General features: G+C 43.0%; 1 protein-coding gene across 2 annotated transcripts in view; it reads left to right on the plus strand.

Moving 5' to 3' along the window:
• Window positions 1-23,331, plus strand: part of KCNJ6 (potassium inwardly rectifying channel subfamily J member 6) — a 221,954-nt gene that overhangs the window by 53,313 nt on the left and 145,310 nt on the right. Inside the window, exon 2 of one of the 2 annotated variants that reach the window (XM_066259383.1) lies at window positions 8,784-8,829. In XM_066259383.1, the coding sequence (XP_066115480.1) occupies window positions 8,805-8,829 (25 nt within the window). In that variant the 5' untranslated portion in view covers window positions 8,784-8,804. Of the gene's footprint in view, window positions 1-8,777; window positions 8,830-23,331 lie in introns of both variants that reach the window. The other variant, XM_066259382.1, reaches the window with a different exon arrangement.

Below are 23,331 nucleotides of genomic sequence, written 5' to 3' on the forward strand. Positions count from 1 at the left end.
TCAGCTTCTTGAATCTACAGGGTTGTTTGTTTGTTTGTTTTTGTAAATTTTTGTAAATCTGGGAAGTTTTCAGCCATTATTGTTTTGAATACCTTTTTGGTTTCGCCCTCTTTCTCCTGTCCTCCTGTGCTCTATGACACAAATATTGGATCCTTTGTTATAGCCCCACATGTTCCTAAGACTCTCTTTTATCCTATTTCCTGTCTATTTTTCAGACTGAATAATTTCTACTATTTTATCTTCAAGTTCACTAATTCTTTCCTCTTTCTTGTCAACTCTGATACTAAGCTCATGCAAGGAGTTTATTATTTCATTTACTGTAATTTTTGGTTCTAAAATTTCCAACTGGATCTTCTCTATACCTCCTACATATTTTTTTTGCTGAAGCTCACTATTTTTTATTGAGACTTTTAAAAATTTGTTTCAATCATATTTGTAATTCCTTGTTGAAGCATATTTACAATGGCTGCTTTAAAATCTTCAGATAATTCTAGACTCTATGTCATGTTGCATCTGCAGTTGTCTTTTCTCCTTCAGTTTGATGTCTTACAGATTCTTGTTGTGGCAAGTGAATGTTTTTATTGAGGCATTGACATCTTGGGTGTTCTTTTATAAGATTCTGAACCTTATTTGAATCTCGTATTATAGCAGGCCTCCTCTGACACCTCTGTGGTAGGTGAGTGGGGCGTTTCACCTCATTATGGCCCAGGGTAATGTCAGTCTCGGTCAATGCCAAGGCAGGAGAAGATCCTTGTTACAGCTGAGTAGGAGTGAGAGTTCAGGCTTACCACTGGGCCTCCAGTGATATGACACTGGTTGGAAAAGGGATGCACCTCACAAATGCTTGCACAGTGGTCTTCACTACACTCTGGGGGGGGGGGGTACTGCTGAGTGGTGGTGGAATCCCTGACTCTACACTAAGATTTTTCTAATACTGCCCCAGTGGAGATGGAGCAGACTGTCTCATTGCTGCTAAATCTGGAGATCCGGGCTTCCCGTGTAGTCTCAAGGGGTCTCATTGCCCTTCAGTAAGAATGAAAATCTGGACTTTCCACACTGTCTTCTCTGACACACCCCAGCAGGAGGTTTTGGGGGCTTATTACACCCTGGCAGGGTGAGAATCTAGGCTCCCCAGGCTTCCTATGCTCTTGGGTGAGGGTTGCAATTTTCTGTGGTATTTGGCTGGAAAAGAGTAGTTATTATCTACAAGATTTGTATGTTCCTAGGCTGCCTCTTTCTTAGACTTTTTGCTAGAGAGGACAGACTTTTCTTGGTGCATTTTTGCCTGTACCCATTGACATTTCCATGTTGCTAGCTTCTCTAGTATCCAGTCTGGGATATAGAGGGAAGAAAACCAGAAAACTCATTGCATGTTGTTCCTTGGGCCCTGAGGTCTCTAGCTAGTTTGCCTTCTTCTCTTTATTTTCCATGTTTGTTTTGTATATAATGTCTGGGGGAGGGATAGTTGTACTTAGTGGGAAGAATAGGAAAAAGTACATCTACTCCATCTTCTCAGAGGTTAAAATCAGGAAATTCTTTATAAATATAGAGAAAGAAGAGGCAGAAGAACGACAAAGAAAGAAGATTAGAGTGCTGTTTTATTGTTTTCTGATGTTCGCAGAGATCTGTGCTGCTGAGAATCAGTTGTGAAGCACTACCTCTGCCCAAACAGAAGTTCAAGCTTAAAATATATGGCAAGAGGCACAAGAAAATAATATGATTTATATCAATAAGTGTTCCATTCTCCAGCCCAGTAAATGTCACATTTGGTTATGAAATTGAATTTTGCAAAGTTATATTTTTTTAATATTCCTTCAGCTTAGTGTCTTTTATAACTATTGATGTAGATGGCAGGGTGAAGAATCCTCCCACATCCTTATTTCTTACCCCCCCCCATGCTCACATGCATAAGTGACAGGCTGGCTTTTGGGGTAAGGGCAATATTTGGGACTCTCAGATGCTCTTTTGGGCCCCCTGTGGCTTAGTTCAGCAGGGACAGTGTTTTGTTTTAAGGACAAACATTTACACCACTTCCCTGGATGCTGACAGTGCCCCTGAGTGGCCTCATTAGGAACAGAACTGTTATGGTGCTCCACTGGGCTCTCTATCTGGTTGAAGAATGGCCATGTGGGTTATCCAATATTGGACAGCTTTGTCTTAAATTTTAATATTCTATCCATCTCCTGTCGGAAAACTTGACCTTGGCCCTCCCAAAAGCAGTGCATTATCATAGCCTCAAAATGCTGAGCCATAAATGAATGAATGAATGAATGAATGAATGAATGAATCTCTTGCTCTTCACTACAACCCAGTTAGCTCTTGAGGAAGAACATGACAGATTGTTTCACACAACAAAGCACAGTGCTAGGGGAGGCAACTGGCTCCAGTGAAAACTATAGGCATAAATTTAAAGACACAAACGTCTTGGGCAGTGAGCAATTGATTAGTCTGGGTAACCAAGAGTCTGCCACAGTGCCTTTGCACAGGGCTCCCTAATACAACATTGCAGCATCACTGGGCAAACATAAAGTATTCTGGTGATCATATCAATCTCACCACCAATTTAAGTGACTCTTTAAAACAAGGTCAACATTCTGGGTCAGGCGTTTTTCTTCTTAAACATCCCTTATGTGTCAAAATGACTAACCAGTCACTAGATATTTTGCCAGTCTGCCCCCATCATCAGCCCACTCCATCTCCACCACCCCCACCCCACTATCCACCAATGATTGACTAAAAGAAAGAACTCTATAGAAACAAAACCAAAAGGAATCAGGAATTTTTTTCTTGAACTATGACTACAACCCTGAAACAATTTTAGGATTCTGACAGGTCATTTCATTGCATTGTTTCCTGTAGCAGAAATCCTTCTGGAACTTTCTGTACCAATGATCAGTCAGCATCTCATGTCAGGAAACTCATGACTATTCCAGGAAACCCTATTTATTCTACTCTTCTTCAGCTTTGTTTGGGGATTTTGTTTTTTCTTCTTTGGAAATAAAGGGATTGATTCTTTTATAGTTTTCCAATTGTTTCGGAAAGTTGTTGAAACTATTGCCTCCAGCTGCTCTGTTACTTTGGAAGTTAGGATTGTAAGAATGACATGTCCTATGAGAGAAGTATGTGTGGATGCTGGGGTTCAAAGAGAAGGGTCACTAGGAAAGGGTTAGCTAGGGACAATGTCAACCAAGATGTCAAATCTAAGCTGAGTCCTTGAAGACAGGTGGGAGTTAACTTTGCAGGGGAAGAAAAATGGGATGGAGCATTGCAATTAGTTCAAGCACCAAAAGGAGCTCGTTTGGCTGAACCATAGTTTAGAAGCCAGAAGTGATGGAAAATGAGGTTGGAGAAAGAGGTGGAAGCCAGGTCTTAAAAGGGAAGGATCCTGACTTGCTATGAATGGGACAGAGCTAAGAACACAGCACCACTATTGGAGGACTCAATGTGCCCAGAACTTAGCTGTTAAGCGAACTGGAAAAGGGGAAAAAAGAAAACAACATGTCACCTGTTCCCTTTCTTCTTGTGAGCAGAGAAGGTTTAGCAAAGCTTTTGCCTCACATGAAGATAAGTGAAGAGGCATCAACAACCATTGTAAGGTTTAGGATTCCAGGACAAGGGCCTCAGACAGCTGCTGACCCAGAACAGAAGCAATAGACTGAGCAACATGAGACTAAAGGGAGAGTCTCTGCTGCCTCCAGGATCCAGCACTTTGCCCTGGAGGCTGGGGAGCACAAATCAAACCCATTGCAGATGCATCCTGGAAGAAGGTCCGCTGGTGGTTGGTGACAGCACGAAGGACCATCAGTTGCCCAGATAACCTCTTTGCAGTCTATCTAGCTCAGTGTTTTCTTTAAAGGAACCTTCTTAATGTACTTCGGTGATAATGCTTGTCCTACATTTCATGATATGTCCAGGAGCTCGAAGAAAGGAGGAATGAGTCACTCATCAATGTTCCAAGAAACCAGCCACCTGGGCATTCAGGAAATGTTGCCTGGATATTAATGTGGAGTCTAGAGTGTGGCCACCAGTTTCAGCAGGGCAGGACACACGCAGGTTCTGAGAAACCCCAGCAGCTGTCTGGTCCAGCTGTTTTCCCTTAACCTCAGAAGTGTCTCCCTCGGCAGGAGTTCACATACTCAGCATGCTTCCAAGAAATCGCCCAGGGTGCAGCTCCAAACCCTTTCCTCCCACCTGACACTCCCTCTGAAGCACAGGTGAATCCAGGTGATCAGTACAAACATAGCCAAGGTTATGTTTTAATTTATTTTTATAAGACACCCCAATGTCTCAGTGTATTTGGACCCTCCCTAGTCTGGTGAACATGACCAGAGTGGTGGCATCGCAGGGAACCCAGCCGGGTGACCTATACATAAGGAACCTTAGGAAGGGGTTCTGGGTGAGGCAAGGGTTCTCAGCCTTCTGCACAGAAGGTTGTATCACCAAAAGCATCCTGTATGGCCTGCTCAGTGAAGAATTTGTCTTCTTCAAACACTTCCCTTCAGATGTTTTTTACCCCAAATTACAAAAACTTTAAATCACCATAGGAGCCACATACTGAGTAAAATAAGAATAAAACAAACTCTCTTATGGAAAATGGTACCACTTTCTGGTACCATTCTGGTTCTTATTTCTTCACACCGCTTGGTTTCCAGGAGAGAGTAAGCTTCCTGGGTTTCCCCACGGCATGCACACAGATTCGGGGTTTGGCCCCTTCCTCCTCCACAGCTTCAGATACCCCCAGCTTCAGCCTCGTCTCCCTCCTGAGCCACTCAGCCTGGAGTCATGGTCCACCAGTTATACCTTAATTTAATGTTATTTACTGGTTTTAGAGACAGGGGAAGAGAGAGAAAAACTTTGATTTGTTGTTCCACTTAGTTGTGCATTCATTGGTTGATTCTTGTATGTGCCCTGACTGGGGATCAAACCCACAATCTTAGTGTAATTAGGATGATGCTCTAACCAACTGAGCTACCTAGCCAGGGCTACACCATAATTTTTTAAGCTAGTTCCCTGCTACTCTTTTCAGGCTTGTCTTCAGTTCACCTGTCACCTGCTGTTCCTCAGACACCAAGGTTCCCTATCTCCTGCTGTTCTTCACCTGGAATATTCTGTCTTGCTCATCTTCTTCCCCCTTTTGGACACATCAGTGTTCTTCCTCTGTGAAGCCAGCTCTGGTTCCATGACTTAGAACCTTCATGAGTTTTATAGCCCATTTTTCTCCCTGCCAGCTATGTGACCTGGGAAAATTGGCTCAACCTCTCTGGTCCTCAATTTCTCCATCTGCAAAGTAAGAATGATGGTACTAATTTCGTAGACTCATTGTGAGAAATAAATGAGATAGTCTAATAATGCAGGTAACATAGTGCCAGGCTACAATCAATGTGAAATGATTGTTAAAGATTACTATTGTTACTGTCCCAAACCCTACCTGCATGCTATCACATATCTCCATTAGCTTTCCATTACAATACAAGCCGCTATATATGATACCATGTGATAAGAACACTTATTTGATTGGCTAACTGGGAATGTGTTGTTTTCCTCTTGAGTAAGTCCTCAGGTGACCTGTTATGGCACCATGTCAGGAAAGAGGAAGTGGGCTACAGCTGGCACATTTGTAGAGAACTCTAAGAACAACGTGGGAGATTGGAGGGCCCCTGTTCTAACCTAAGGGTGAGCTGTCAATGAGGAGACCAGGTCATAAAATGGCATTATTCTTCCCTACTTTATAGAAATGTTTCCTGAAATGGTTGTAACTTGAAAAAAGCCAGTTTTCTGATGAATATAAGCACACATTTTGGAGAGATAAAAATATCCAAGATGAGATGAACATATGATTGGATTGAGATATATCAACTCTGACGACTTTCCCCTTTATCCTTAAAAGCCTACTGCAGGGGAGCAGAAATCAAGGCACTGGCCCCGCCCACCTGCAGGCTCCGCCCTCTGCCCAGCAGGAAAGCTCCTCTACTCTCTCCGGAGGCTCTGATTCCTGAGCTCTCTTCTCCCTCCTCTATTTCTCACCCTCTCTCTAACACATGCACACACACACGTGCATGTACGAATACACTCACACAGTATTTTTTCTAGGATTTTATTTCTTGAGATTTAGAAGAGGACAGAGAGAGAGAGAAAGGGGAGGGGGAGGGGCAGGAAACATCAACTAGTAGCAGCTGCTTCTTATTGGTGCCTTGACAGGGCAAGTCTGGGTTTCCAATGAGAGACCTCAGCATTCCAAGTCAACGCTTTATCCGCTGCACCATCACTGGCCAAGCACATGTACAGTATTAGTATTAGTCTTAGCTTTGAGCTACAGCCAGACTCTGCTATAATTGCCCTATTTAAAACCCCTGTATCATTTCAGACAGTCGGAGAGAAGTATCTTTCTGGCATAGTTCCAGTACAAAGCCACACTCTCCTTAGTTAAAACAGAAGTGTGGGCATAAATCACACACAGACACACACACACACACGCACAACGCACACCAAGCAAACCGCTGAGCTTTTATTTCCATTTCCAGATGTGGTAGAGAGAATACAGTCAGACAGAAAAAAAAGAAAGAAATTACCCACTAAGGGTCAATACTCTTCCTGAAATGTTTGATGTGATTTTAACAAGACTTAGGATTTTTTTTTCAACATCTGTTGGCATATTTTGTTCAAACATGTCATCATGTTTTCTCCAAACTTTAAATATTTCTGTTCTTCTCTGAAATGTATGACAACACAATTTTGAGTGGATGGCCTCCTAGAGCATAAAAAACCCAGCCCTTTTGAAAGGTTTGTCCAGGTTCTGGAAGATATTGTAGTAGAGGATGTTGGAAATGGGGTTGTGGGATGCGTGGTCACCAGCTGTCTACACTCGTGATGAGTAGGACCCTGGAGGGGCAGGCAGTCCTTCAGTGGCAGAGACTTCTGGTCAACCATGAGCTGCTTCCCAGTCACGATGGCTGTGCTGTTGGGAACCCCCAGTGAGGCTATTGGCATGCAAAACTTGGTTTCTCCAAAGGTCCTGGAATCCCTTATCCCCATAACAAATTATGCAATGTGACACATGGCCACACTTTAGCATGGACATTTTCAGAAATAAAAATCAGAAAGATGGTTAGGAAGAGCAGGGGAAAACTAGAGATTCATGGTGTCCAGTGCAGTTCTCAAGGGTGTCTTTGGAGAGCACAGGAGGAAATGGAAATGGAGGGGTCTTGGCACAGGAAACAGTGATTGCCAAAGCATCTTTGGCTTCTCAGAACCAGCATTGCTGACGGCGGAGGAGCTGAAGCACTGAGACATGCAGGCTACCTAGGACGTAACTCCCTGCTTGTCCCTAAAAAAGAGTTAGAGAAAGGAAAATGACAGTATAAAATAACAAGATATCACTTTTTGACTATCACTTTGGAAAAGATTAGGGGGCAGGGGATGTGCTAATGCCATTGACAAGTGACAAGAACATAAGGAAACACTTTTATACACTATTAGCAACCTGAACTTTGCGGGGGACAATTGTCAAAATTCTTAATAGCCACACTTTTTGACTAGCCCATACCTAACCCTAAGATTTAGCCTCAGTCATTAATAGACCAAGTGCACAAAAATGTGAGTTCAAGAATGCTCATCACAGCATTGTGTAAAAGAGGGAAAAATGGTAAGTAAATAAAATGGAATCTGGTTAAGGAAATTATATTATAACCCATGATAAATGCTTCTCAGTCATTCAAAAACTGATGATGTGTTCTAACTTTATTGACACAGAAAGATAGATGATGGGGTATTAAGTGAAAGAGCAACTTACAACATTGTATGTAGAGCATAGATATTTATATGTATAGAATTGAGTTTATATTTCCCTGTCTGTATATATTCATAGCTATAAAGATGGATGCAAAGGTGTTCACAAAAATATGACAGTGGTTTCCTCTGTGCATGGTATTATGGATGACCATATTTTCTGATTTATAAGTTTTCAATATTATCTGAGTTTTTAAATAATGGGCATGTGTTGGTTTCACAATGAGAAAAAGAATAATTCTTCCAAAAAGTAAAATAATAGTGGCTGATATTTCAGTTACCATACATGTCAGGAACCCAAGAAAGTTAAAGATCTCTGAAGAAACTGAAGAGAACCTTTCAGTCAAGATGACTTATTTATAATATCTCCAAAATACTTTTTTGATTAAGACAGATTCCATTTCTGCATATACCCTCAGCCCTCCAACTCAGTGGGTTATAACCTATATCTCAGTTGAAACAAAAATGTTTTCAGCTCAAAATAGATAAGGTTATAAACCCACCAAAAGTGATGACTTTTAAAAGATTCCAGGAAGTCAAAAAAGTAAGACAAAGAAAAATGTATAAAATCTATTTAGCTTTTAGGAAAAAAAGAAAGAAAGAAACCAAATGACTACAAAAATACCAGCTCCAAAAATACCAGGAAAGCTTCAGCTGAAGAAAATAGAGAGCAGAGAATCGGCATACGGATGTCAGAACTCCAGTGTCAAAGAGGTTCTGGAGACGGGTCGTGCGTCACCAATTATATATATCCAAGATCACTGTGGCAGAGGCAGTGGCAAGTTTTGTGAGGTCCTTTAAAAAAAATCTCTTTTTTTGTGCCTAACTGATCATGTAAATATAACGTGAGATTTTTAAATTCTTTTCACTACTGGTGATCAAATTGTAACATAGAAAAAGAAGGGAGGGAGATAGAACTGTAATAGACCCACTATGTTCATTTTTCTCCAAGACATGCTTTATCCACTGCTGTTTTTTCTTCTCACCCCCAGGAAAAGCACAAAAAAGAAACTGCAACAATGGCCAAGTTGACAGAATCCATGAGTGAGTAACCTGACATTTATTCTTTATTTTTTATTTTGAATGGAAAACTGCACTCTTTTTTTCTTTAATTTTTTTATTATTAATTTTAATGGGGTGACATTGATAAATCAGGGTACATAAATTCAGAGAAAACATCTCCAGGTTATTTTGACATTTGATTATATTGCATACCCATCACCCAAAGTCAAATTGTCTTCTGTCACCTTCTATCTGGTTTTCTTTGTGCCCCTCCCCTCTCCCCACCTTCTCCCTCTCCTTCCCTACCCCCCTCCCCCATAACCACCACACTCTTGTCCATGTCTCTGAGTCTCATTTTTATGTCCGTTGTATGTATGGAATCAAAAAGTTCTTAGTTTTTTCTGATTTACTTATTTTACTCAGTATAATGTTATCGAGGTCCATCCATGTTGTTGTAAATGATCCGATGTCATCATTTCTTATGGCTGAGTAGTATTCCATAGTATATAGGTACCAAAGCTTTTTAATCCACTCGTCCACTGACAAGACACTTGGGCTGTTCCCAGATCTTCGCTATTGTGAACAATGCTGCCATAAACATGGGGGTGCATTTCTCCTTTTGAAACATTGTTATGGTGTTCTTGGGTTATATTCCTAAAAGTGGAATAACTGGGTCAAAAGGCAGTTTGATTTTTTGAGGAATCTTCATACTGTTTTCCACAGTGGCTGCAGCAGTCTGCATTCCCACCAGCAGTGCAGGAGGGTTCCCTTTTCTCCACATCCTCGCCAGCACTTATTCTGTGTTGTTTAATTGATGAGCACCATTCTGACTGTGAGGTGATATCTCATTTTGGTTTTAATTTGCATTTCCCTAGTGATTAGTGGTGTTGAGCATTTTTTCATATGCCTAATGGCCATCTATATGTCCTCTTTGGAGAAGTGTTTATTCATTTCTTTTGCCCATGTTTTGATTGGATTGTTTGTCTTCTTGCTGTTGAGTTTTACAAGTTCTTTATAAATTTTGGTTATTAACCCCTTATCAGACGTATTGTCGAATATGTCCTCCCATTGTGTAGTTTGTCTTTTTATTCTGTTTTTATTGTCTTTAGCTGTGCAAAACTCTTTAGTTTGATAAAGTCCCATTTGTTTATCCTGTCTTTTATTTCACTTGCCTATGGAGATAAATTGGCAAATATATTGCTGCGAGAGATGTCAGAGAGCTTACTGCCTATGTTTTCTTCTAAGATGCTTATGGTTTCACGGCTTAAATTTAAATCTTTTATCCATTCTGAGTTTATTTTTGTGAATGGTGTAAGTTGGTGGTCTAGTTTCATTTTTGCAGGTAGATGTCCAATTTTCCCAACACCATTTGTTAAAGAGGCTGTCTTTACTCCATTGTATGCTCTTACCTCCTTTGTCAAATATCAGTTGTCCACAAAAGTGTGGGTTTATTTCTGGGTTCTCTGTTCTGTTCCATTGATCTATATGCCTGTTCTTATGCCAGTACCAGGCTGTTTTGAGTACAATGACCTTGTAGTATAACTTGATATCAGGAAGTGTGATACCTCCCACTTTATTCTGCCTTGTTAAGATTGCTGAGGCTATTCGTGGTGTTTGTTGGGGTTTTTTTTGTTTTGTTTTGTTTTTTTGGTTCCATATAAGTTTTTGGAATATGTGTTCTATATCTTTGAAGTATGTCATTGGTATTGCATTGAATTTATAAATTGCTTTGGGTTATATAGACATTTTAATGATGTTTATTCTTCCTAACCATGAGCACGGTATATGCTTCCACTTGTTTGTATCTTCCTTGATTTCTTTTATCAATGTTTTATAATTTTCTAAATATAAGTCTTTAATCTCCTTGGTTAAATTTACTCATAGGTACTTTATTTTTTTGGTTGCAATAATGAAGGGGATTGTTTCCTTAATTTCTCTTTCTGACAGTTCATTGTTGGTGTATAAAAATGCCTCTGATTTCTGAGTATTAATTTTATATCCTGCCACATTGCTGAATTTATTTATCAGGTCCCTTGTCTGATTGCTGTGGCTAGGACTTTCAGAACTATGTTGAATAAGAGTGGTTAAAGGGGCACCCCTGCCTTGTTCCTGATCTTAAGGGGATTACTTTTAATTTTTGCCCATTGAGTATGATATTGGCTGTGGGTTTGTCATAAATGACCTTTATTATGTTGAGGTATGTTCCCTGTATTCCCACTTTGCTGAGAGTTTTGATCATGAATGGGTGTTGAATTTTATCAGATTCTTTTACTGCATCTATTGAAATTATCATGTGATTTTTCTCCTTCCTTTTGTTTATGTGATGAATCACATTGATTGATTTGTGAATATTGTAACAGCCTTGCCTCCCCAGAATAAATCCCACTTGATCATGGTGTATGATTTTTTTTCATATATTGCTGGATCCAGTTTGCTAATACTTTGTTGAGGATTTTAGCATCTATATTCATCAGGTATATTGGCCTATAATTTTCTTTCTTTGTGTTGTCTTTGCCTGGGAAAACCACACTCTTGCACAAACCATATCCCCTGTGATTATCTGATTTGCCTTTCACTGTTGTGATCGCCAAAGTCTACTTGACACATGCCACATTGTGTTGTTGTTATATAGTAGGCATCATTCAAAACTCCATCCTGGATGGGGTCAAATACTGTGCTGAAATTGTTGTTGCTGAACATAGGGAGCTGAAGCATCAAAATGGATTTTATCTGTAGCACTGTGTTGGGGATCAGGACCCACAGTTATTCAAAACTGGTTTTAGCAAGTTTGGTCCAAGTCAGCTGAAGTTTTATGTGCAGATATTCCATAGGCTGGATAAGCTAAAGAGAGGAAATAATGGTTTGTGTTCATTAAACTTTTCAAGTGTTGTTGAGAAATTTCAAGCAGAACTATTTAAAAATAAAATGCTTAAGGTGTAAGTAGCTTGTAATGATTTGGGTTTGAATTAGATCAGTGGCATAATGTTCTAAGCTTCTAAACTACATAAACAGGATACATATTTTTAGGAAGAATTTATTAAAATAAATCCTCCAGCAAAATGAGAGATGTTGAAGTTTAAGTATGGAAGACCACATAGATACGAAATAAACAGACAATGCATACTTTTTTTTCTTTGAAAATATACATATTTAAAGTTACAAGGGAAGCTTGCAAACACTTCTCCATTGTCATTAGGGCCATGAACACCTTATTAAATTTGACCTGCAATAGTCACCATTAACCTTGCCCACATTTAGTTGGGCACCTGCTTTCTCCTTCTGTTATCCCTCAAACATAATAAAATACAAGTGTTCTTTTGTGACGCAGTCAGTGAGCCCTTGTCCCCAAAGGTCTGCCCCTCACCAAGAATGAATCATGTTAAAAAGTTCTTTACATTGTATTTCTTTCATTTCTTCCCTCCCCCCAAAACCCCTGCCTAATTTCATTTGTCTTGAACACATACTACTTTCACCAGATACACAATGACTCAAAAGGACTGCGGAAGACCTCTCACACCACTGTATCTTCCCTGCCCTTTCTGCTCCATGCTTCTTTTTACCTGAACAAAAATGTGCAAAGGACTGGCCATGTAGTTTAAAGACCCCCCAAACTGGCTCTCTGGAAGGGAAAGAATCTTAAACTCATTGAATGTACTTCTCAGACCTGAATGAAATGCGTAGTAAGATTACCTACCACTGCAAAACTAATAAGCTTGTGTTGTCAAAATACAGGAGACCATGTATAGCATTTCCTAATTCACAATCCTCCCCACACTAGCAGATTTAGTTCTAATTTCTAAATCCAAAGTCACCAACACAAAAGACCTGCAGATTCTCTGAATTCTTGAAAGATGGTGAGCTTGGAACCTGGTATCACTGCCAGTGAATGGCATTTTGAGTGTGTAAGCGAATTAAACTAGTGTTGCACATGGGTCGTGACGCTCAGAGTTTTCACAATGAGGCTCCTATTAGATATTTGGTAAATGTCATTTTAACTCACCTAACTGAACTGTCAAACATTAAAGGCACTATAGGATATCTACTGGACAATATTTTTAATAATAGTATTTTAATTTTCTATCTCTTTTAGATCCAAATGTATTTATTGTTTTCTAATTTCTTTTTCTATTGAATTTATTAGGGTGACATTAGTAAAATCATACAGGTTTCAGGTGTACAGTTCTATAAATACATTATCTGTATATGGTACTGTGTGTTCACTACCCCAAGTCAAGTCTCCTTCCATCACCATTTCTTCCTCCTTTATCCATTTCTATCTCCCCTACCCCTTTTCTTGCAATCGCTATACCGTTGTCTATGTCTTTTTCTCTTTGCTTAATCCACATGCATTTAAATGACAGCCCCTCACTGGACTACTGATTGGTTGGTTTTAGGTTTCAGGTTTGCCTCTGCTATGATTGTAATGATTTTGCTCTACGACTCCATTGGCATAAGGGAATTCTGTCAAAATTGAATTCCAAACCCTTGGGTAGATGAAAGTACACAGTTGTTCTTCTAATTTGCTTTGTCTTTATATAAAAAAGCACACAGATATGTTCAATGCACAAGGAAATTTAAAATTTGAGAACAGACCTTGGAATTGTAACCAACATTCCAGTTCACTCATCCCTACAAAGATAGAGAAAATTATAAAATATACAGGATGTGCTATAACTCTTCTAGGTTCTCAACTATGAAAGTTAATCAGGTAGTCAATGCTAATAAATACTGCATCAAAGCCAAACTCATGAATAATGTTACATACAAGTCTACATTTATTCCACACAGGACACCTACAAGGAAATAAATACATAATTTTGTAGGGAAATTCTACCAGTAGGCTAAGCAAAGGATTACCGTACAATGATTACACAATAAATTTGATGGGAACATCAAATCCGTGGCCACTGGAGGAAAGGGACATAAACAAAGCCACAAATGCCCAGGACACAGTGCACTGAATGGTTTTCTCGAGCCAGTAAACACTCTGCTTATTAAACTGCACAGAAAAAAACATCTGATTCCTAGAACATCTCCATGTTTAACTAGAAGTGCAGAGAGCGAGTATTCTGTCACCATAGGGGTCAGCAGCTGTGGATGATTGTGGACAGGCGACCTCTTCACCTTCTAGGGCAGGAATGAGGAATGTTTCTTTCTCTCATGTGCCATTAATCAACTTTAGTCATTTTTTTAAGGGCAAGCAAGAGACAAAAAAACATTAACAGGCATTTAAATGTTTAATTGAAGTTAACTTAAATAAATAATATGTAATACTTTAAAATATTTTTATGTTACATTGTTGAAATCAGAAGGGGGCTTGATAAGGAAGAAAAGACATAGAGAAAGGAAGAAAAATAATGTAGAAGAAGAAACAGAGAGACAGGAAAATTACACATGAGAAAAGTACACAGAAAAAATATATACGTATATAGATATGAAAAAGACACAGAGAAGGAGCTGTTAAAGAGAAAGAAGACACAACCCAGGGGCACACAGGAGACATGTGGCCAAGGGAAGGAGGCAGGGACGGGGGTGACTGAGAGGCTCTGTGGGGTCTTAAATGAGTCACTACACACTCAGACTAACCCCTGTGGACATTCAACCTACCAAAGGCAATTGATTTCTTAGCCCTGTCTTTTAACGCGTCCATCTTTGTTTGCCTCTTGCAAATGGATGTTTTCATACTTAGACCACCAGAAGCCTTGCCCCAAAAGGTACAGCTCAAAACCTGACTGGAGGAAATTGCTGTGAGCCCTTTGTTACCCCATCCACTAACTGCAGTCGAGCTACAAGCCTGGCCCATGGAGACTCCCAGCCCTGTCTGTAAATAGGAAACAGTGACCCAACCAAGGAAAGCAAATCCTGCTCTGTGCTGTCATTAGAGGTGACCAGGGAGTGGGCAGGCTCTGTCCTGGCTACTGAAATCTAAGTCAGGCAGTGACAAACGAGGGAGTGTCCAGAGGCATGCAAATAGCCTGGAGGTTCCGGAATTGTGGTCGGTATGGAAGTGTTGTAGGCTGTTCTTACCTAAATTTTTGTGAAAATTTACACCCTGGTTGTGTCCTGTAATATACCTCCCCCACACCTGGAGCTCTTGAGAAAGTGTCAAGTACAGCAAAGGAAGTCTCGCCACATGGGTCCATTGACAATGTGGATTATAGTCAGATATCTATCTGGTCTTATACGTGGTGACAGAAGAGCAGGACAGGGGGGAGGCTTGGCCACGATGCCATCCCCAACTGCAGGGCCCCTTGCAGAGGCCCCTGACCCAGTGTTGGACTGGCACTCCTGAAGCCCCACTTCCACCTCCTGTCTGCAAAGGTCACGTGTCTGCCGTGTGTCACAGTGGATGGTGGCCACCTGAGCCGCACGAGGCCAGCAGTAGCTCACTCCGCATCTTGAACAGAGTTGTTTTCCGTCACCATCTGTCCACCCTCTCTTAGACACGTGTGCCCCAAGCTTGTCCTTTGCCAGCCACAGAACCCTTTCCAGTCTCCGTCACAAGTCATTCCAACCAGACTGTTCCCTCCTCCTAGGTTCCACCCTGATATCCCAATGATAACACATCTGGAAAGAAAAGAGTTGCACATCACCATTTTCAAATACATAGCAGAGTGGCTGCTGTCCCTAGTGGCTTCAGGACAGGCAGTCCTTTCCCAGGAGGGAGGGACCATGCCAGTTCCCTCCACTGCCTGAGGGCCTGTGCTAGGAGACACTTACAGGTCTTGGCTGTTTGCTTTGATGCAGAGGGAATTCCTCCTACAATTAAAGAAATGGCTCAAATGTAGCCCAGACTTGCAATTTTCTAATGTCAAATGAAATGAAGAGCTGGAACCAATTATAATTGCTGATTAAATTAGTTCTATTAAAGGCAGTGGTTTTTATTATTTATTCCTTCCTTATGGCACTGCTGTTATAACTCCAATAGGTGTTAAGGCATGAAAAGATGAGGGGACGGGTCCCTGCTCACATCATGTGCAGTATTTTGGGGTGAAGGAGGCAGGAAACTGACAGTTCCAATACAGAGAAATGCGCCTGACAAGTACCACAGGCTGGAGGTGCCCAGCCAGGCTCTCCTCCCAACACGTGTGTGCCTCATAAAGGCACACCAAGGCCACATGGGCTCCACGAGGCAGCTGGTGGGCATGTGCGTGCCAAGACCCCGGACACAGGATGGGGAAGGACAGAGGTGTGAGGACGTGGCCGATGGGGAACAGCAGAGCACTGATAACGCAGCAGCCAGGAGCCAAGGCAGTGAGGCAGCAGGGGCTGGGCACTCAGGGAGGGGTCAGATCATAAAGGGACCCAAGTGTGCGTGGGACTTTCCTGTGGGTGATGGTACAGCATTTATGGTTTTTCAGTCAATCAGCATCCTAGAACAATGCCTCGGTCTGTGGATTGTGGGTTGGGGCAGAAGTGCAGTAGAGGAAGAGGTGCTTCCTCACCCCCAGGCCGGGCCAGGGTGTAGGATTTTAACGCAGCGCAGCGTTGCCAACCCCTCCCCAGTGGAAAAAGGCAGAAATCCCAGGTTCAAGCACATGTAGCGCACAGACTTGGGCCTCTGACCACGGCTGGTAACAGACCCCCAGCTGGACTGGGAGTTAGGGCCAGGGAGGGCGTTTCCAGCAGGCAGGACTATTCTTTGTAAGGCGTCCTGAGAGCACTACACGGCGCTTTATCCTCAGGAACTAAAGCTACACCAGGTCCGTCCAGCGGTGCTTTTTAAACATACCTTTTCCCTACCAATAAATCTCATTTTAAATACTGAAATTGTGAGGTCATTTCAAAAGTAACCCGACTCGACGACATCAGACCCTCACTCTTGACCGCGGGTTCCTGCCAGCACATGCTTTCAGCCATGGCTCTCTTACTTCTGATTATTATATGATGAGTCCTCAGTGACAGCGCCTCGGGAAGCGTTGCTGCATCGGCAACGGTTCCTCTAAACAGGAGGTTTCGGGCCTTCTTGGCGCCCCGGGACATGTGCTCCATCAGCTCTCCCTGGCAGTGGACCTGTCTCCCTGGCAGTGGGCCTCCTACCCTTTGCTGTCCCCTCCTCTCTGCAAGGCCTCTCTTCCCATTTGCTTTCCCTCTCAATAGACGACATATGACACTGTGGCCACCAGGCTCTCTCTAAGACTCTCCTGACAGTGCCTACCTCCCTTCCCCTGGGTCTTCCAGCCTCGGTGGTGGATAAGGCGCAAGCCCAGGACAGTGAGCACCACTTGCAGGGGAGTTGACACAGGTGAGCAGCAGGCTTGGGCAGAAGCAGCCCTTCCCTGACCCGGAAGTTCTGCCATGTGCTTTGGAATGGGTTCCAGAAGCCCAGGTAGAGGCTGGTTCTCTCGTTCCCTCATGATCCGGAGTGTCCTACCCCTCAATTGTCCCACCCATTCACACTCACCAAACTGGGTCTGTCCTCTCCACTCTGACGGGTGCAGCCTCCTCTCCGCGTGCTCACTCCTGGGGGTATCTGTGCTAAGGTGACCAACCTTTTTACAATGAAAAGGAGGACAAAAATAAATTGAAGAAAACAATACCATAAATAAAAGGACATTTTATTCATTGCAACAATAATACACTATAATATGATAAATGCATAATAAAAACATTTGTAATATTTTATATTGTAATTATGCTTACATCCCTATTAATTTTTAATAATTGTAAAAAAAAAAAGTACTCATTTAGATACAAATACGTCACATCCCATGCAATGGATCGACTCTGCATTGATCGAATACAGACATTTACAGATGTCTCCCAGTATCAAAAAGGAGGACATGTAGGAGGACACTTTTTGAGGGAGGACGGAACTTACAAAAGAAGGACTGTCCTCCCTGAAGGAGGACGATTGGTCACCTTACTGTGCACAGAGTGAGGGGAAGGAGGCCCCAGAGTGGGTGGTAAGAGGGGCCAGCTGGCCAGAGCCCCAAAACGCAGGTCTGTGCCAAAGACTGTATTTGACCTTTGATACCAGCGTGACACCATCTCAGCCCCACCATTAGGCAGACAAGTGCCATTTGACCCAAAGCAGGAGGGAGCCTTCAGGGTTCCCTGGCTGCGCACCTCTAAAAAGCTGTTATTTTTATCTTTATTTTTTTCAATAGGAAGCACATGCTTGTCCTTCCTAGAAAACATCTTTCAAATTCAAAAATAATTGTTATCTGGTTGAGATTATGGGCCTGTTTGTTCAGTTGGAATCAGAGATTCCAGCTTTGAGGTCAGAGGGCCTGAAATGGATTCTAATCCTTGTGCAGCTTCATGGCCTGAGCCACAGCTCCGTGGAAATGAGCTTGCCCCCTTCTCCTCCCTCCCATATCCCTCAAAATGGGGACTTCGTGCTCCTGTATTTCCATCTGCTGTCCCCTGCACTCATGGCCGAGGCCCCACACCCTAAAAGCCAACTCCAAAGCACAATGCAATGTCCCCCCTTGCCATCTCCGAGACTAGCAAGCCGTTTAAGTGGTCTTCCTGGTAAAGACACACAACAATGTTCAGAATGGACAAAATAAGTGAGTAAATCTCAGCTTGAGGTGCCCAACTTTCGTGTAAGTCATTACTGGTCTTCAAGCAAGTGGGAATAAAACAAGGGCTGTTTTCTCAAACCCATTTCCCCTCCTTCTGAGATCTTGGAGATCACCTTGACCCTCACCCCCTGATGAAGGTCCCTGTCGCGTTTGGTAAGAAGTTCATCTCTGACACCCACACCTTCTCTCTGGCACTAGGAAGGTCAGGACTGGGGTTGCTCAGCTTGGGCACCATTGGCATTTGGAGCTGGACTGTTCTTCATTGTAGAGTTCTGTGCATTGCAGGATGCTTAATGGTCGCCTCAACCCCAACTCACTAGATGCCAGTTGTGTGACAACCAAAAGTCTTTAGTTGTGAGAACCAAAGCTCTTCAGACATTACTAAGTTTGCCATGGCAGCAAAGTCACCCGCTGTTGAGAGGTTGGGAAGAGTGCTCCAGGTAAAACCGGGCAGAAGGAAGACCGAGCACACACCAATCCGCTACTTTTCCGCAGCGAAGGTAGGTGTGCTAGTGAAGGAGCCATAGCGCCCTCTCAAGACTGAAAGGCAGAGCTGGCTCCACGTGGTGGGGGGGCAGTCCCAGAGGGAATACAAAACATGCTCACCCCCTTTTGCCTTTGCTCCAGCCCAAAGTAAAAAAGTAAATACATTTTTAAACTCTCTTGCCTCCCACTTTCTCCACTCGCCTTCCCTGCTTCCCACCAACTGCCACCCCGGCTTACTGTCCTTCCCCTCCCTCCTCCCACGAGCTGCCACCTGGCTCTGAAAGCCTGCTCCACCCTCCCACCACCTGCCACCCCTCCCATGATCGTCCCCTCCCTCCTCCCACTGCCCAGTTCCTCTCCTCCCCACACCGACCTCCACACCTGCTCTCCAGGCCTCTGGGAGCCTCAGGTTCCATGGAAGAAGACGGAGGGGCTGAGAGGGTATGCCCTCCAGGTTAGGGATGGCACAGTGTGGGCTGGGGGGCTGGCATTTAGGTCTCAAGTTTTATTCTGCACCCTCAGGTTGCAGAGAGAAGGGTCCCCTGCCCAGAGGCATGGCAGGGAGAAAGACCAGCATGTAGGGGACAGATGGCCAACCAGGCAAGCAAACGTGGCCAGCTAGAGCAGGAGAATGTGTCCGTGTGCACGGCTCAGAAGCGCTGTGCCTGAGATGACACACTGAGAATGTGCGTGAGCAGATGGGGGGAGGGGCGCAGAGAACACTGGCTTCGGAGGCTCCAGCTCCCAGAGCTCAGCCACAGGGCTAGGAAGGGCCACCCATGCCCAGCGTCTAGGCATTCTCTTGGACCTAGACTGATGTGGACCTCGAGGAGGAGGAATTTGGGTTTTGCCTGATGTAGCCCTCTCTGCCTTGTTTATACCCCCAGAGAAAGAGGACAGGTCCTTTCAGGGAATTACCATCAATGATCTGTCACCCACTTGTTCCCTTGTGCAGGGCTGCTGTGCCCTCCCCCTCCCAGCCCTGTTCTTCCTGCTGGTGACAGGTGTATGAGCTGGGACAGTGGCTCCCTGTACCTCCATAAATTTAGGAAGGGGAGGCAGGCAAGGGAAGCACCCGGTTGCTGTCACTGAGAAAGTTAATATTGGGCAAAGGTGGGTGTCACCTGGTGGGAGAAGGTCACTCCCCAGACTTCACCAAGCCTTGGCTTCCTCAGAGTATTGTGCTGAAGGGGGGTGTGCAGCAGTAGAGACAGCGCTGCCTGCATTTATTCTGTGCTGTGCTCTTGGATTAAATCTCCCTCACAAGGTTATTAAACTTTGGATTCAAAGGCGTTCAAGGGGTGGAGGGCTTCTTGGTGCTTAAATATTGACTCAGAGACTTGCTCTGCAGCCCACAGCTGCATTCATCAATGTCTCCACACAATTAGCCAAACACCCCTGGCGTGCATGGTGAGGGCAATCTGGCTCGCCACTCAGTGTGACCTTTCCAGCCACAGCACTGCAACCCTCTCACTGGGAGCCTGCTTGCAAGTGACTTAACCAGTCTTCCCCGAGTCTCTGCATCTGAGCATAACAACTCCTGGGCAGTGTTCTAATAATTCACATAAAACTAATGCATATGTAGCTACAAGCTATTTACACATATGTAACACATATAAGCATATGTGTAAATAATTGCATTTATGTATGCATATACATGTATAAGCTAATACATTGAAAGCTAATATATGCATATTGAATATATGGTCATGTATTGAAAGCTAATATATAATCCATGCTAACCTGAAAATAAAAGGCTTTTCAAAGTGAGAAGCAACAAGCATTTATTTGAGATCAAAGCTGTTTGGGAGGCACTGATTCAGACAGAAGTCTAGTGTTCCAACGGGAGACAAAGGTCAGGGATATTGATGAGAAAGGGAAGAAGACAATTCCCTCCGTAGAAGAAAAGCATTGCTATTGGTGCAGGTAACATAGTGATCTAATTCTAAACAATGTTTTTAATTTTTGGTCCAGTAGTCATCTGTCCTCTAGTGATCATATTGCTTTCTTGTTATTCTTACTAACAGTTCTTTGGGGCACAAGGTTGCTTAGGCCCCGGGCAAAGGTGATTCTGCTCTAACACTCCAAGGTTTGAGGCGTAAGCCAGACGTGCAGGGCAGTTCCTCTGGATGGCAGCTCCCACTCCATTTTAAACTGGCTCTGTTTCCTTTGGGGGGGGGGGGTATGCATATAAAGCATTTAGCATAATGACTGTCCCATATCAAGTATGCAAAAACAAAATGGTAACTTATTATTTCCGTTCCTCACTTCACTTATGATTTTGCCCCGTATAGAAATATCTGTATCGTTGAAATCTGTCACCTTGTACTGTATTCAGCTCTCTTAGATCCAAGGGTCATGGCCTGGTTCTATAAGATGTCTTTAGATGCTAAAAAATAAATAAATAAATAAATAAATAAATAAATAAATCCTCTTGTTGACCTATTTCTACTACTTTGGGAATTTTAATATGCGGTGTTTGTTACCTATAGTACCTGCATTTGGACAAGGAATACTGTGCCTTCAACTTAAACTTTCATTGTTGCCATAATCAATTTAGGGTATCAAGTCAGTGTACAGATGCTTCCCTTGCAATATGACAGTGTTTGCTCCCTGGACCCATAAAGTCCAGCTCACAAGTTTAACAGAGATCAACCTCAATTCTCACTTCTTAACATCACACTCAAGACAAACAACACCCCCTGCTTGGTCCCTAGGGAGTTTTCCTTTGTAGATTCTTACTTAATCCCAATTATGGCTCCAGCTCTCACCTAGCAGTAAATTTGCAATGGAGCCAAAGAAAAGGGCCTGATGGTCAGCGTGCCCTGACCCCTGAATGTCCTCTTTCCCCCCATTATTTTCTCCTCCACAGCATGAGTCCCTAAACCTCCGGGGACTCCTTTGTCCTTCGTCCCAGCACACATTCTCAACAAGAGTGCGGTCAGTAAGATAACAGATAGAAGGAAACGAGTCTGGGTGTGTTTTTAATCCAGGACACTCTCCTCCGATGTCTGACTCACACCCTCTCTCCGTGGCTTTAATAGAAGGAAAGACGGTGTCAACTGCATGATGGAGACTCTCCATGGAGCAGGCCATGTCACCACTTTCTCCCGCCGGGCTTGCGCCTGCTACTCCGGGACCATCATGGAAGGGAGAAATCATCTTTTCAGTAAATCAGGAGTGATGTTCCTCAAAATTATTTTACATGATTCTTCTCTGTGTCCTCCTAAAATATAATCTTTAAAAAAATAAATAAATCAAGGGTGAGAGCATCACAAATAATTAACCAAGTAATCAATAAGCACTTACCAGAAGGCACTGTGAGTGTATTTGGAGGGGAGATAAGTTATAAAACAAGAGCCATGCCCCAAAGGCTGACCTAACAGTTCAACGCTACTTTCGACAGCAGGGCGAGAGCTCTTCTTGCCTTGTCGTAGGAAGTAAATGATAAAATTTCAGGTGAGTGGAGTACACCTGAAGATCTCCCCTTTCCTTTTTTTTTTTTTTTTTTTTTTAACCAAGGCACAAAATCAGATGAAGTTCAGCTCACAACAACCCATTTCCCAGAGAAACCTCAAGATTTTGTAGCAAGACACCAACCTGTCTTTCCATATTGGAATGAAAGACAAGACCGTTATAGGGATAACCTTGACTCTGCTCACTGTCAGAGAAGTTAACTATTGGCATATTTCTGTACTTGACTATTAAGGATCCTGGGATATCGCAACATTGAAGCTGAGATTTGAAAATAGAGAAACTCTTTCTTGGTATGTCCAGGAAGGCTCTGGGGAGTGGTCAGGGCCGATGAGGAGCAGCAGCAGGTGACAGAGCTGCAGGCTAGGGGGTGGGGAGCAGAGAGGCTTAAATGGGGGGGGGGGCTCTTGTCTTAGAAGAAAACTATGGAGGCAGACAGTTCGGGTATGTTTAGAGAACAATGATTAGGGCATGTTGACTAAAGCTGAACATTTGAAGTAGGGAAATAATATGAAAACATCCAGGAATGGTGGGTGGGGCCAGTGAAGAGTTTGTAGACCAGCATTTTCTGAAGTAGATTCCTAGGGACATTAGTCCCATGATATCCTCAGAATCAATGTTTAAAAAGCAGGGTCGATGAAGGATTCAATAATTTTAGGAAGTCCTTGCCCTTCTCATGATTCCCAGTGCCTGTGAGTATAGTAAAGGATTTAAGATGTCCTGCATTAAAGAAATCTGCTTAATTTCTGCAGTTGGCTAAAATAAATAAACAAATCAGCCTCCACAAAGGAATTACATCCTAATCCCTGCTACCTGTGACCATGACCTTGTATGAAGAAAAAATGGAGGGCGGTCTTGGCAACTATATAATTAAGTTAAGGATCTTGACCTGGGGAGACTATCCTGTATTATCCAGGTGGGCCCAAAATGCAGCTACCTGTGTCCTCCTTAGAGGTAAGTAAGAGAGGTCTGACCACACACCATTGGAACGGCCCTGTGAAGGCAGAACAGGGAAGGGAGATTGGAAAATACTGGCCTTGAAAGTCAGAGCGAT

The sequence above is a fragment of the Saccopteryx bilineata genome, chromosome 2 (genome assembly GCF_036850765.1).
Source record: "Saccopteryx bilineata isolate mSacBil1 chromosome 2, mSacBil1_pri_phased_curated, whole genome shotgun sequence".
In the NCBI taxonomy this organism is placed as follows: Eukaryota; Metazoa; Chordata; class Mammalia; order Chiroptera; family Emballonuridae; genus Saccopteryx; species Saccopteryx bilineata.